Consider the following 14,857-nt stretch of genomic DNA (forward strand, 5'->3'; position numbering starts at 1 on the left):
TAGGTCTTCAGCCGCTGGTCATCCTTCACGGATCCACAGTTCCAGAAGTTCTGAGATCCAGATTTGGAGGCTGGGAGAGCCAGGAGCTGCTGGACATGTTTCAGCTGTATGCTGAGTTTGCCTTCCAAGAGTTTGGCACGCTGGCTCACTCCTGGGTGACTCTCAGTGACCTGGATGACCTGAAAAACGCTGAGCAACAAAATGCCCTCTTTTCTCATGCTGCAGTCTACCGCCGCTACCACCAAATGTTTCCTGGTAGAGGTAGGACATTTACATTTACTGGATGTAGTTTTAGGATGACGGGAAACCTTTCAGTGTTTCATATCTGAACCTTGTGTATGTTTCTACTGTCTCTATGGCTACGAGATTCGATATTCATTGATTAGAGATGTTAATTGCCAGGAAGTGGATACCAAATTCACCCATTTTTATTTTTTGTTTCTGTGGTGGTTGTTTATTCATTTTTAAAGACATTAAATCATTTATATTAAATGATTTTACAGTGTATTTACAATCACTGTGTCAAATAGAGTTACTTTTGAACTCATATTTTTGCAGTTTTCTTCCTGATCTTCTGTCATTGTCTCACTCGACAAAGCGCACAATAATTCGTGTTTGTCAGTGGTTTATGAAATACAGGTTACCAGCTCACTGCATAGAAAGGTCATGAGAAGGGAACAGAGGAATGAGAGGAAACTATCATGGACATGAAGCCTGAATCAAGCGGTTATGTCTTCCAGGTGGAGGAGTATCAGTAGGAATAAACCCCAGGAAAGTCACGATCATCCATGACAATGTGGTAGGATCACAACATCACAATTTTATTTAGAATCACAAAGTCCAACAATGTCAAGGTTCTCAACATAAATCATGCTGTTTAATAAAAACTGGAATATCCAATTTGTGCTTTCTGCATGAATGGGAACTCGAATACGCCTCTGCATCTCAGGAATACTTGGATTTCCTGACTATTAAAATCCTCTATGGATGCACCACTGGAGGACACCGAGCTGAGGAACTCCAAAGACTTACGGTATGTAGAGAATTCTGTTCAATTGAAAAAATAAAAAAAATGCCAAATATTTGTCGAGTTTCCTGTCAAGCATTTTTTGACACTTAGTAAAAAGCTTTTCACTCAATACCAGACAAAGTTTTTGACTTTTTTTTACATTCTACCTGCACATTTTTCTCTTTTTCCCTCAGCGACAATTTGGAGACAAACCTGTTCTCATTTATGAGATCAACATCAATCAATGTTCTCCTTATCAGTTCCTCTCTGATACCAAAGTCTTGAAAGGTAATCTTTGATATTATCTCTCCAGGGTTACGTCAGATACATGAGTTACAACTGCACTGCATCCATGTCATTATTTACCGTCTTCTAATGTAGATTTGAAAAATACTGTTTCTAATTTTGTACTGTGATTAAGAATTTCACCACATCATATAGTAAAAACGCAGGATACATGTTACATATACATACAATTATATGTGATACTTATTATACCTGTACAGCTAAAAGGATGGGGAATCAACACGTTCCTGGGTTTGCCATGGAGGATTTGTTAGGTCCCACTGCCAGGATCAAACAAAGGTACAAAACTACATGAAGAAAATGTGATGAGAAATGATTTAATAACACGCAATAGTTTTGAGGGCAATGTTTTCGGGCATATGATTTGGAACGGTGCAGATCCTGTGCTCTACATTTGGGAAAAAATAAGTTAAAGAGCCATGCAGGGCAAAGATACACATCTGGAATATTGTGTCAGTCCTGTAATAGAAACAAATATGAAGTAATGTCAAATCAAACAGGCAGTCATTCGATTTAAAAAGTGAGGAATGTTTGATAATTTGTGTTTGAAACTACATTATTGAATATAATCCGACTGAAAACCACTGTGCTAATCGTGTGTTCATGTAGCTGAGAAATAGAAAAAGTTTCTTTTTCCATTCTCTGAGGGTTCCGGGTTCCATCATCGTGAAGAGGACTTCCAAATACCAAGAAGCTTCCCAGTTGCTCATGAACACACCAAAATACAACATTTAAAATAAATTTAGATTTTGGCTTTTTTGTTGTTGTTAAAGTCAATGATAAAAAGTATTTTGTCTCTGATTTCAACAAAATTGTATATCCTCCTCTGTAGTCATTCACCTCAGACGGATGCAGCATACAACAGGGACAATTATAAAACATCACCAAGACCTGTAGCCTACTACAAAACCTGGAAAAGTTTTGCCTCCATGACCACATCTGAGAGAGATGCTTTCCTCAATGAATCCTTCCCCTCTGACTTCCAGTGGGCCACGTCCAGCGAGTCCTTCAAAGTTGAAGGAGGCTGGTCTGAAGGCGGGAAGGGAGAGACCATCTGGGACCGTTATGGACATGAAAACCAGGTTTTTGATAATCAGACAGCTGATCTGGCCTGCGACAGTTACCACAAAGTAGATTATGATGTTTACCTCCTGCGAGGTCTTCAAGTCGACACCTACCAGTTCTCCATCTCCTGGGCGCGACTTTTCCCTTCAGGTCACCGCAGCAGCCAATCGGAGAGGGGGGCTCTGTACTATGACCAGCTGATCAATGCTCTCATTGAGTCAGGCATTCAACCTGTTGCCACGCTCTTCCACTGGGATCTACCCCAGGACCTTCAGGATGAGGGCGGATGGACCAACGCTTCCATCGTTGGAGCCTTCAAGGACTATGCAGACTTCTGCTTCTCGAGGTTTGGAGACAGGGTCAAGACCTGGAACACGTTCAGTAGCCCCTGGGTGGTGAGCCACGCTGGGTATGGAACTGGTGAGCACCCCCCTGGAGTGAAGGACTATGTGGTGGCCTCTTATCAGGTCAGATCAATATTCTAACTGTAGTTGTGTTGTCAAAAGCCTTTCTGAGATACTTTCCTCACCACTGGTCTTCCCTCCACAGGTCACACACAACATCATCAAGTCCCACGCTGAGGCCTGGCACATCTACAATGACAAGTACAGGACAAGACAATGAGGGAACGTGGGCATCGCATTGAACTCAGACTGGGCTGAACCCCTGGACCCCTCCAGACCTGCAGACATAGCAGCTGCAGATCGCTACCTGCACTTCATGCTGGGCTGGTTTGCACATCCCATATTTGTAGATGGAGATTATCCTGCTGCACTAAAAACTCAGATTGAACAGAAGAGTCAAGAGTGTGCCCTCTCGGAGCCTGCTGTCATTCCAGTTTTCACTGCTGAGGAGAGGCAGAGGATTCGCGGAACGGCCGACTTTTTTGGGTTAAACCACTACACATCACGGCTGATCAGCAACACTGATGGTGGATGCACCCCTGGTCCTCAGGGGGTGGGTGACTTCCAGGTCCACGTGGACCCCTCGTGGTCTTCTACAGCCTCTGACTGGATCTATTCTGCACCCTGGGGACTACGAAGGCTCCTAAACTACATTTCCACAGAGTTCTTAACTATTAAGAAAGTTCCTATCTATATAACTGGGAATGGTATGGCTACAGAGAACAGTGAAGACACGCTCAACGACACCAGTCGAGTAGAGTACGCAAGAAGTTACATCAACGAGGCACTGAAAGGTTCTTATCCGAAATTTCTCTCATAAGAACTCATCAACGTTTTCTTGTTTAGAAGCTTGAAAATTCGTAATCTTAATTTGTTGTGATTTTCCATTTGTAGCAATAATCCTTGATGAAGTGGATGTTCAGCGATTCACAGTGCAGTCACTAATGGACGGCTTTGAGGGAACGCAAGGCTACAGTGAAAGATTTGGTCTTCACTATGTCAACTTTGAGGATGCTGACAGACCAAGAACCCCGAAGGAATCTGCATACTTCTTCTCTCAGGTTATCAAGCAAAATGGTTTTGGTTCTCACACAAGGGAAGTTTTTAAAGCAGCAGAGATGCAGCTAACCAGCCGTTCAGCAGCTTTACCAGCCTCGGAGGTTCCTTCTAAATCAACGGCCGTCTGGGAGAAATTCTCTCACCAGTCCAAGTTCCAGAGAAAAATCTACCACTATGGCACTTTCCCACATGGTTTCAGTTGGGGAGTATCATCTTCAGCTTACCAGATTGAAGGAGGCTGGAATGCTGATGGGAAAGGACCTAGCGTCTGGGATATATTCACCAATGAAACAAGCAGTATTCCAGGGAATGCCAATGGAAATGTGGCCTGTGACAGCTACCACAGACTTGAAGAGGACCTCTACATGCTGCGAGCTCTGCGGGTGAAGTCGTACAGGTTCTCTGTGTCCTGGTCCAGGATCTTGCCTGATGGTCAGCGAACATCCTTGAACCAAAAAGGAGTTGACTTTTACAACAGACTCATTGATGGCCTGTTAGCCTACAACATTACCCCCATGGTGACACTCTACCACTGGGACCTCCCTCAAGCTCTGCAGAATATCAGCGGCTGGGAAAATGAAGACATGATTGATATATTTAATGACTTTTGTGACTTCTGCTTCGCCACATTTGGAGACAGAGTGAAATTTTGGATGACCTTCAACCAGCCTCACACAATTGCATGGTCAGGATATGGACTTGGGCAAATCCCACCAAATGTTAGGAATCCAGGAACTGCACCGTACAGAGTTGCACACAACCTGATAAAAGCACATGCCAAAGCTTACCACACATATGATGAGAAGTATCGCACATCCCAAGGTGGCGTGGTATCCATCGCCCTGAATGCTGACTGGGTTGAACCTAAAGATGTCCACGTTCCCCGTGAAGTGGTGGCTGCTGACCGTGCTATGCAGTTCCAGCTGGGCTGGTTTGCACACCCCATTTTCAAGAACGGAGACTATCCTGATGCCATGAAATGGCAAGTTGGAAACAAGAGTGAACTCCAAGGACAGCCAGAGTCAAGGCTACCAAGCTTTACTGAAGAAGAAAAGAGCTACATCAGGGGCACTGCTGATATGTTCTGTCTGAGTCATTACACAACAAAGATAGTCGGCCATGTTACAGCTCGGCTTACCCCTCCGTCATATGAACTTGACCGGGATTTGTCGGAAGCAGAGGAGGGAGATTCACCGACTACCGCCATCAGCAAGCAGAGAGCTGTTGCATGGGGTTTAAGAAGAGTCCTGAACTGGGTCAAAGAGGAGTACGGAGATCCGGAGATTTACATTACTGAGAACGGAGTCGCTACAGAATCAAAGGTCACAGTCGATGACACGGACAGAATATTTTATTACAAATCTTATATTGACGAAGCTTTAAAGGGTGAGTTTGTATGATGCAGTTGTATTCAAGCAAAATGAGACCTACAAAGTACAATCAATATTTCTATCCTGCTATTTTCATTAACAGCTCATAATCTAGATGGTGTGAAGGTGAAAGGATACATTGCAACATCTCTCATGGATTCCTTTGAGTGGCTCAATGGGTACAAATTTGGGTTTGGGCTCCACCATGTGAACTTTACTAATCCAAACCGGCCCAGGACACCTAAACGCTCAGCCCATTATTATCACCAAGTCATGAAGGACAATGGTTTTCCATTACCAAATGACGAGAAGATGTTGTACGGACATTTTCCTGAAAGCTTTAACTGGAGTACTGCTAGTGCTTCTTACCAGGTATGTAGGCAAAACTGCCAAGTTTTGTTTTTTTGTTTTTGGCAATGGATGAGTATAAGAAAGTGCACCATCAAGACGATTCCATTTATGTTTGGAAAAACAACCTGACATACTACTATGAAATTATACCCAACATAACGCTGTTGGCTGTCTATTCACTCTGAGTTTACAGTCATTGGTGACCACCTGCCTTTGCGTGAAGTTGGGAAACCTAGGGATTTCGTGCGCCGTCCCATGAAAACATAACCTTGATTGATATGCATTGGCATTATTCCCATGGTGGCGGTGGTGACGACTGTAAAGTTTCTGATTTCAGATTGAAGGGAGCTGGAGAACCCATGGAAAAGGACTCAGTATCTGGGACAAGTTTGCTCATACTCCTTTGAGAGTGGACAACAGTGACAATGGCGATATCGCTTGCGATAGTTACAACAAGGTTGCTGAGGATGTAAAAGTTCTGAAGAAGTTGAAGGTGACCCACTACCGTTTCTCCATGTCCTGGCCCAGGGTGCTTCCTGATGGCACCACCAGCCACATCAATGAGGCTGGACTCAACTACTACCACAGATTACTGGACGCTTTGGAAGATGCTCATATTAAACCACAGGTGCACGATGCTGTCTTTGTTTTCCTCAATCCTATATCCTACATTTAGGAAAGGATATTTTAAGATTGTCGTCTGATATGTTGATTATAGCAAAAGCGCTATTATGATACAGGATATCACTCAAAACATATAAAGCTTCAATTTGTCTGAGAAATCATTGAAATTGTGCAGCTCCAAATTGTCAAATGGCTGGTTAAAATAAAGTATACCTCCCAGGCCTGTAGCTCACATTTGCTTTTCTCAATATTTCAGGTGACCCTCTACCACTGGGACCTTCCCCTGGCTCTGCAAAAAGTAGGAGGCTGGGAGAATGAAACCATTGTCCTAAGATTCAGAGATTACGCTGATGTTTTATTTAGCCGATTTGGTAGCAGAGTCAAGTTCTGGATCACTCTAAATGAGCCCTACATCGTAGCCAACCTTGGTTATGGATATGGTACTTTTGCTCCAGGTAACTGAACAACTTAACCTGAAATACTTCTTTTTTTTTTAAACTAATTTCATTCACACCTAGCAGAAAACCATGTTTTGTGTCGATCATCATGGTCAGATATATGTTTCAAAACATATCTTACACAACAAAAAAGGCTCAAGACTGCCATCTGTCATGGTCCGTGTCTTGATTTCCTGTTTTATTTTGTAGTTATTGTCCTGTCTTCCTGTGTGCTCCCTGCTGTTATTACCTCATGTGTCTCACCTGTGTATGATTCCACCACCTGTGTCTCATTTCCTTGTGTATTTAATCTCTGTGTTTCCCATTGTCTTGTGTCAGTTCATTGTTTCTGTCACTGTCTTGTGTTCCCTATACTTTGTGTTTCCCAGTAAATCTTTGGTTCCCAGTCCTGTTTTGCTTGTACTTTTTATCTGTCCAGGATTTAGGCCTGTTGACCCTTTTTGTTGTTGCTTTGTTTTCTTCCTTTGAACTTTGAACCTCTCTTTGTTTTACTTTACCTTTTTGATAATACTTTTTGTTGACCTCCCCAAGGCTACATCTGCATTTGGGTCCCGTTCCCCCCTGACAGTATGTTCAGCTCTCCTTCTTTGGACTCTTTCTAATCAAACAAAGCTTAAATGCTGGAACACACATTTGAGTCAGATGTTGCCAAGTTTACAGGAATACTGAAATTAAAAGCTGGCTGTTGAGCAATTGTTTCAGGAGACATTCCATTTTTTTGTCTTATATCATTTTCAAAGACCCCCTTGAGACATGAAATAACGGCTGGCTAGTAGCAACCTACATGCTGAAAATGACAGGTTTCAGTCACGTTAAAGGTGAGCCTGTTGGGTTGTATCAGTGGATAGTTGGAAAGATGCACGACAAACGTGAACATCACGTGTTCTGAAAAGAGCATGTTTACCCCAACGATAGTATGCAAAGGCATAGTTGCTGCAATCAAGTTTGGCACCAGCCACAACCGTTTTGTCTGTGCAGACAACATAAGTGGAAGGGTACATCGACTGGTATCATGTATTTAAGAATATCTCACTGTGTAATGACACAAACACTTCAAATGTTTCAGGTATTATAGGGAAACAGTATATTGCGGCTCACAACTTGATCAAGGCCCATGCCGAGGCCTGGCACCTTTACAATGACAAATACCGAACAAAGCAGGGTGGCCTCATCTCCATCACCATCAACTCTGACTGGGTGGAACCACAGAACCCATATAAACAAGAGGATGTGGATGCAGCAGAGCGCTACTTGCAGGTACACAAAGCACATTACTTCTTTTGATTTTTGGCCAAAGTGCCTTACAAACATATATGTTTAGGGTATTACACGCAGTAGTCGTTACTTTTGAAAATATCAAAGTAGTCAGAGGAGGCTCAACGACATCCACTGACGCCTTCCAGAATCTCTGTTGCATCACTCCATCCATGTGGAATCTGACATAATGAACAAACATGACTTAAAAAGCTTTTATGTGCCCAAATATTTGATTTAATTCTGCAGTTCTTTATCGGTTGGTTTGCCCATCCCATCTTCAACGGTGATTATCCTGACTTAATGAAAACCATCATTCGTCAAAGAAGTCTCGCTGTTGGCCTCCCCAAATCACGGTCAGCAAAAATTCCCCATACGTACATACACGGATTTAATGATGTCTCTTTATATAAATGCTATCATGTCAAAGAATTTCCTGTACTACAGAGACAGAAAGGTGATTATGGTCGCACATACTGCATCTACTTTGAAATTGGTACTTTAACTGTATTTTTAACATAAATTAATAAATCCTGGATTTTTTCCGGCTCATTCAAAGACTGTATTAAAGACTCTTCCTCTCAAACGAAGGCTGCCTGAGTTCAACCCTGAGGAGATCCAGAGAATCAAAGGGACTCACGATTACTTCGGCTTCAACCACTATACAACGGTCCTTGCGTTCCCTGTTGATCTTGGAAATCAGCAGGACTATGAGGGTGACAGGTAAGGAAAAATATGTCATTTGGCAAAACATTTTCAGATTTGCATGCCTAAATAATCCTGAAATCATGTCAATATGAATCTCAGAGGCGTTGGAACCAGTCGGGACCGCACCTGGCTTGAATCTGGGTCCTTCTGGCTGAAGATCACTCCGTTTGGATTTCGGAGAATCTTGAAGTTTATCAGGGACGAGTATGGAAACCCGCCCATCTATGTTACAGAGAACGGCATCTCAGAACGAGGAGCGGTTGACTTGAATGACGTCCACAGAACACACTACTACGAGAGCTACATTAACCAGGCCCTGAAAGGTACCACAGGTCATGAAACTGAGCCTAACAAAGTGTTTGAATGAGTCCTAAAATCCAGAAAGGAGTTGGCATAGTTGAATGTCCAGTTCTATTCAGTGGTTTTTGATTAAATGTCTGAAATAAGATCTGTGGCTCACACAAGCATAAGATACTGTAACTTTTCTTCTATAGAGTAAAATATGCAGGTAAATTACCATTTCAAAGCCTCTTTATTGTTTTAAAAAATGGCAGTGGCTAACAAGTTTCTGAACGAGACACCAGAGGTTATGGAAAGGTTGCCGTCATGACAAACAGAGTTATGCATCCGCGGCGTAGGTCATTTATAGCGTCACATTAACTTTGTACTTGTAATGATTGCATTCAGGTTGCAACAAGTATAAAAGAGTTGTTTATTTGTAAAAATGATCTCGCTGAACAAAACATGAAAGTGTCCTAAACTTGTGTTTGCCACGGAGCTGATTTTTGGCGATGATCAAAAAATACAATGTAAAAATCTTATTGGCTTTTGGTTGAGGGAAACGGCGGAGAAGCTAACATCATCTCGCGGTTCTCAGTCACGTTTGGAGAAACTTTCTTTCGGTGTCGTTCTGATGAGAACTACTGCACCAAATAACAATGGGTTCCTGTTGACTTTCCAGCTCTGGTTCTGGATGGAGTGGATCTGAGAGGCTACACCGCCTGGTCATTAATGGACAACTTTGAGTGGGCTGCCGGTTTCTCTGAGAGGTTCGGACTTTTCTACGTGAACCGCTCCGACCCCGCGCTTCCTCGCATCCCTAAAAACTCAGCATCTCGCTACGCTTCCATTATCGCTTGCAATGGCTTCCCTGACCCTGCCCTCGGCCCCCACGAGTGTCTGAACCCTGAGCCTGAAGGTAGGACCAGGGCCTCAGAGCTGACGTTACTGTTGAAGAAGTTTTAAATCAGCTTTAAATCTGAAAGCAGTGTAACTGCAGGGGTGAAGCTTGTGTGTGCTTCTTGTCCCTCCTCCCCCTCAGGCACCAGTGCTCCCACTTGGACCAGTTCAGTAGGTACAACTGCCCCTGCTCTGCCTCCGAACATGGTGGAATTCTTGGGCCTGGAACTTTCAACTCAGGATGCTGAGGTGGCTCTTTATGTCATCTTTTCATTTCTCCTCGGAAGCGCACTCGTTCTTTTCTTTTTTCTGTATCGGTTTCTGAGAGCAAAAAGGAAGTCGAAGAGAACATCGAAGGACTCTGTAAAGATGGAGAGGCTGTGAGACGGGATTAGAAAACATTCAAGTACGATCCAGAATGTTTCAGCTGCTTGTTTGGCTCGACCTCTTACACACCCGGAAAATTATCAACGAGGTGGAGAAGAGAGAGAGAGTAAGGAAGACACTTTCAATCAACACTGAATAAAATATAAAACAGACATCTGTGTAGGTGATGGTTCAATCAGCTTTGAAATCAGGTTCTGCAAAAACGCTAGAAAGAAGAAGCGATTGTGATTACAAGATGAGAAATAGTCCCTAATTGGTCCCAGAACTTCCTGAATGTCCCCTTAAGATCTAACGTCCCCTGAACCTTTAGAGAGTTCCACATTGCGACTAGGAATATTCTGGAAGTTTAAAACATAATTATGCCTTCACATTGAACTGGAGATGTTCTCAGAACGTTCTGGAAATGTACCGGTCCTTGCTAGGTAAACAACCGGATTTCACACACTTAGATCTTCAGTTGTCTGGTGGACTTTCATGGAACATTCAGGATGTGCGGGAGACATTTAGGGAATATCTGAGGGGAGTGTTTGGGAATTTTTATATACACGTCTCCTGAAACCATCCTCTAAATGTTCCATCCTGAAAAATCACTAGGTTTTGCTTTCAAAGGGTGTGCAGGTTTGTCAGTTTAATACTGGGATCACTTCAGCGGTCCCCAAAGGGCTTGTGTCTGTGTCAATGAATGGCCACTAGGTGGCGCCCTTCCCTAAGTCAACACTGGCTCTATGCTGCTGCCTCAGTGTGCTGAAAACTTGATGAATACCCTAATCAGAAGCAATTAAAGGAACAAGATTAAAGGGTAAATAAAATAAAACGGCATGTGTATTCAGTTTTAGCAGCAGTACCCTGATTTCCTGTCGTCCATTTTTGCTCCTATCACCCCCCCCTTTACTTTTTTTTTTTTTTTTACAACAAGCCTGTGTGACAGTAACAGTACAGGAGCCATGAGTTGCAAAAAGCCATCAGGCTTTGATTCAAATTAAAAAAGAAAAACCCAGAAAACGTTAAACGTAAATTTGATGAATCCGCCACCATCACAGGTGAAATCACATGTATCGGGAGGGTGGCGTTGGTGTCTCTCCTCACCAGGTTCCAGGGTTAAATCGGCCACCCCGGTTGACTCCAGCGTCCCTGTGAGTGACCGGTGTTAGCGAGGAGGAGGAAGCCTGGAGGAAAGCTCAGCGTCTGAGGAGAGGTTAATATTTTCATTGTGGTAAAATATAAAGGAAAACGTGATGTTTGAACTTTTTATTCGTGATTAACACTTGGTGTAAAGGGGAGTTCTTAAAGAAGTCAACTACATCCCATCAGTAGCACCGATAATATTTGAGACTTGTGAAGACATGTCTTCCTCTAGAGGTGTTTTTTTTTTTTTTTTTTTTAAATCTCTAGATTTCGAGATTTATTTTCTACTGCTTATCCTGTTGTGTCGTGGGGGGTGGAGCCTATTCCAGCAGCCTTCGGGCGTGAAGTGGGGTTCACCCCGGGCCGGTTTCAGTGCTTCTGCTGATTTTACTGCGTTTGTCAGACGAGGGGGAGGAGGAATGCTGGCTGTAGGTGACGGCCGTGAAGAAGAGTTTGGAGTTGTCACAAGGAAGGAAACTAGTTTCGGTGTTGCTCTTTTACTATGTTAACTAAAACATTTGCCATGACAACTTGTCCAGTGTTTTACTTTTTTTTGTTTTTTTACACTGATAGTTTGCTAAAATCCTGGATGGTTGACATTCCTGTGCCTTTAACTGCACTCATGACTTCCTGGTTTGCTGGCCAGCAGGTAGAAATACCTCACAGCCACCTGCACCTCTGTGTCTGCAGACGTCACCTTCATGACGGTCATCAGCCTGCAGAGACACCACACACACACACACACACACACACACACACACAACTGGTCCATCTTCATATCAGAGATCTTCCAACTTCAGAGCTTTAATCTCCCACAAAGTTGATTCTTAGTGAGCTGCAGAAACGTTTGAGCTCATCAAGCACGACTGATCTGAGCATAAATAATTGTGAATATGACGATAATAAATGGGCTAAACTGCTATTTTGTTCGATTCAGTAAATGTTAGTTCCTCCTGTTTCCTAACATATTTGTTTTATTTATTTTTAAAAAAGGCATGAGAAAGCCATTTAGGAAAAAAAATGCAGATAAGAGCAAATGACCACGAAGGGCATTGGCACAAAATATTTTTTAAATGACAATAAATGAAAATAGTATTATATATTGTATAAATTAAAAATTCTACAGGCCAAGGTCATACAGTAATTATGCATTTATTTTTGCAGCATTTCTATTTCTGATACCGATTTCTGCTGTTGACATGCTGGAGGAGCAGGTTACTGCAGAAGCTCAGACCCACCTTTGACAGACGTCCCGGGAGAGCCCCTCGGCCCTCTGTGGGTCCTCCCTCAGCAGAGCCTGGTAGCTGCTGAAAGTCTCCACCATCCCCATGTAGCTGGACAGAGGCATGGACCTTCTCACCAACACACACTCCTGCCTGCAGAATGCACACACACACACACACACACACACACACACACACACACACACACACACACACTCACAGAATCAGGAGATAGATTTTACTACTGGTTGGAGTTTAAAGACAGTTTTTGAGTCATATATTTACTTACTAAAGGCCCAGTTGGGCTCAACATTGAATGCGCGATACGGACACGGATGAAGCCCTTTGTCCGTACTGGACGTTTCCGTGAAGCTTACAGATACGGACCAAATCGAGCCGTACCCCCGCGGGGGGCAGTGTTGCTGTCTCTACCCGATACGCAGGCTCTCGTGAGACACGAAGAAAAGGCAATGGCGGACATCGTTTGAAACACACGCATACATTTTTGAATGGATGTTGAGCATGGGCCTTAAGGCTACTAGAAAACCTCAGCGCCAAACAAAGCATGATGCTGTCACTCACCACTCCTTTTCAGAGTAAGAGATGGATGCGTAGGCCTCCCGGTACAACTCGATGGAGCTGCTACCCAAGTGAGGACTGTGGTAAGGTTGCAAAGCTGCATAAAACTGGAACATCAAGAAACAAGGAGGCGTGAGTCTGCTATCATGTTGAGAATATCGCTTTTCCCCTCAAAAATGATGTGCCCAACAAGTGTGATGCACTGAATCCACAGGTGCTTGTCAAGTACCTTGTTTTGATGAAGACAAGCTGAAGATGCAACTGCGAGTGACACACACAGATGCTAACATTCTGATGATACGCCGCAACCTGCCATTCTCTGTTCGGCAGGGACCATTTTGACCAGTATGACTCCTACCAGTTCAAAAGTGAGAGCAAATCCTAAAAGCAAAGCGCTGTTTTCGGAGTTAAGAGACATTCTGCAGATGTCCTCTTTTCCATTATGTCGGTGGACAAATATAACAATCTCAGCATGTCAGTGTAAAAAAAAAAAAAAGCCCTTTATTGGGTGTAATTTGACAGTAGCCAGTTGCCCCATCGGATTCCATTCTTGTGTGACTGCAAAAGATGTTATTTCCATCACTCACTTAGGCAGAAAATGTTAGAAAAATAGGATCCAAAATGAAATTGAAATTGAAAAAAAAAGAGAGGCATTCCTCTTAAAGTAGTAGAGCATTCACTGATATGCTAACACATCCTAGCCACTCCCGTTCATTGCGCTAAGCTAACTAGCTCCCGCGGAGGAGAGAGGTGTATTGATCGTGGTGAATTTCCCTGAAGACTAGCATGCTCCTCTATCTTCCTTCACAATGAAATGGCCTCATGTCTATCCCAGGGGGTGCCTGAGAGTTCTGGTGTCCATTCTGTTAGCACCTCTTTGCAGACTTGGTTGATTGTATCTGGGCAGCAGTCCGGACGGCTGAGTTCCATATCGATGGTGTAGTTGAGCAGAGCCAAGCAACCACGAGGCTTCAGGACTCGGTGGGCCTCCCGGAGAAAGCGTGGCCGGTCGAACCAGTGGAAGGCAGACATGGCGGTCACCAGATCCACTGAGCTGTCGGCAAACGGCAGCTCCTCAGCCACGCACTGTCTGAAGAGGGAACGACAAGAAAAAAATGCACTGAGGGAATGTTGCCAAGGGATGGAGGGACTCTGTGAGCACACGGGAATGAACAGGAGTAAACGCTGCACTCTGGGGTGATTCGTGTTTAACCATCCACTGTGCTTTCTTCCATCATATTCACAGAGTATAAGTTTGCTGCGAGGCTTTTGCTGCCAAAACTATACTTTAAGTTATTAGAAGTACATTAAGAACTAACTCTCGTCCTTTTAACCGTCCAGCCTTTTCTATTCATAATCTTTTAGGCCCTGAACAATATCCAGCGTGTGTTCATTGTTGTTGCATGGGCCTCAGTGCCTGACCGACTTTCACCAGACAAGGATCCTGTTGTTCCCGCTCTGGCTGAGTTTCAGAGGAGCTTACAGAACAAGCGATTGGATGTTAGTGATTCATTAACCTCGCGTGATTTCATTCATAAACATTTGACACTGGAAAAAAAAGAGAAAAATGACCCAGTGTGAGCCCGAATAGTCAGTTATGTGTTGGAGTTCACCTGTATGTGATGTTTGCCTCTTGGTTATGCTTCAAAGCCAGTTCCAGCTGGGCGGCGCTCACGTCCGTCCCCACCACAGAGGCAAAGTGCTTGGCCAGCAGCACAGTCCCCTGCCCTGAGCCACACCCCGCATCCACTGCAAG

The 14,857-nt window shown here is 43.7% G+C and overlaps 2 protein-coding genes and 1 long non-coding RNA gene across 4 annotated transcripts in view; 2 read left to right on the forward strand and 1 right to left on the reverse strand.

The window, feature by feature from the left end:
- Positions 1–3,720: 3,720 nt before the first annotated feature.
- Positions 3,721–10,402, forward strand: LOC147251775 (lactase/phlorizin hydrolase-like). Its single transcript, XM_086219704.1, has 10 exons — positions 3,721–5,229; positions 5,317–5,585; positions 5,902–6,192; positions 6,445–6,643; positions 7,713–7,903; positions 8,150–8,256; positions 8,492–8,623; positions 8,708–8,931; positions 9,570–9,806; positions 9,930–10,402. The coding sequence occupies exons 1-10, from the start codon at positions 3,729–3,731 to the stop codon at positions 10,169–10,171; spliced, it is 3,393 nt and encodes a 1,130-aa protein (XP_086075830.1). The 5' UTR covers positions 3,721–3,728; the 3' UTR covers positions 10,172–10,402.
- LOC147251776 (putative methyltransferase DDB_G0268948) overlaps positions 7,384–14,857 on the reverse strand; it is a 7,905-nt gene continuing 431 nt past the window's right edge. For both annotated transcript variants that reach the window (XM_086219705.1, XM_086219706.1), the window contains exons 2-6: positions 14,715–14,857; positions 13,975–14,191; positions 13,105–13,208; positions 12,538–12,675; positions 7,384–12,015 (exon numbers count right to left, since the gene is read on the reverse strand). The exon at positions 14,715–14,857 is cut by the window's right edge. In XM_086219705.1, coding sequence (XP_086075831.1) covers positions 11,910–12,015; positions 12,538–12,675; positions 13,105–13,208; positions 13,975–14,191; positions 14,715–14,857 — 708 coding nt within the window. In that variant the 3' untranslated portion in view covers positions 7,384–11,909. The remainder of the gene's footprint in view (positions 12,016–12,537; positions 12,676–13,104; positions 13,209–13,974; positions 14,192–14,714) is intronic.
- Positions 14,771–14,857, forward strand: part of LOC147251777 (uncharacterized) — a 2,412-nt gene continuing 2,325 nt past the window's right edge. The window contains exon 1 of the long non-coding RNA XR_015118678.1: positions 14,771–14,857. This exon is cut by the window's right edge and continues 531 nt beyond it. This is a non-coding gene — a long non-coding RNA (uncharacterized LOC147251777).

The sequence above is a fragment of the Aulostomus chinensis genome, chromosome 12 (assembly GCF_037954235.1).
Source record: "Aulostomus chinensis isolate RoL2024-O1b breed Wild chromosome 12, RoL_Achi_v1.0, whole genome shotgun sequence".
In the NCBI taxonomy this organism is placed as follows: Eukaryota; Metazoa; Chordata; class Actinopteri; order Syngnathiformes; family Aulostomidae; genus Aulostomus; species Aulostomus chinensis.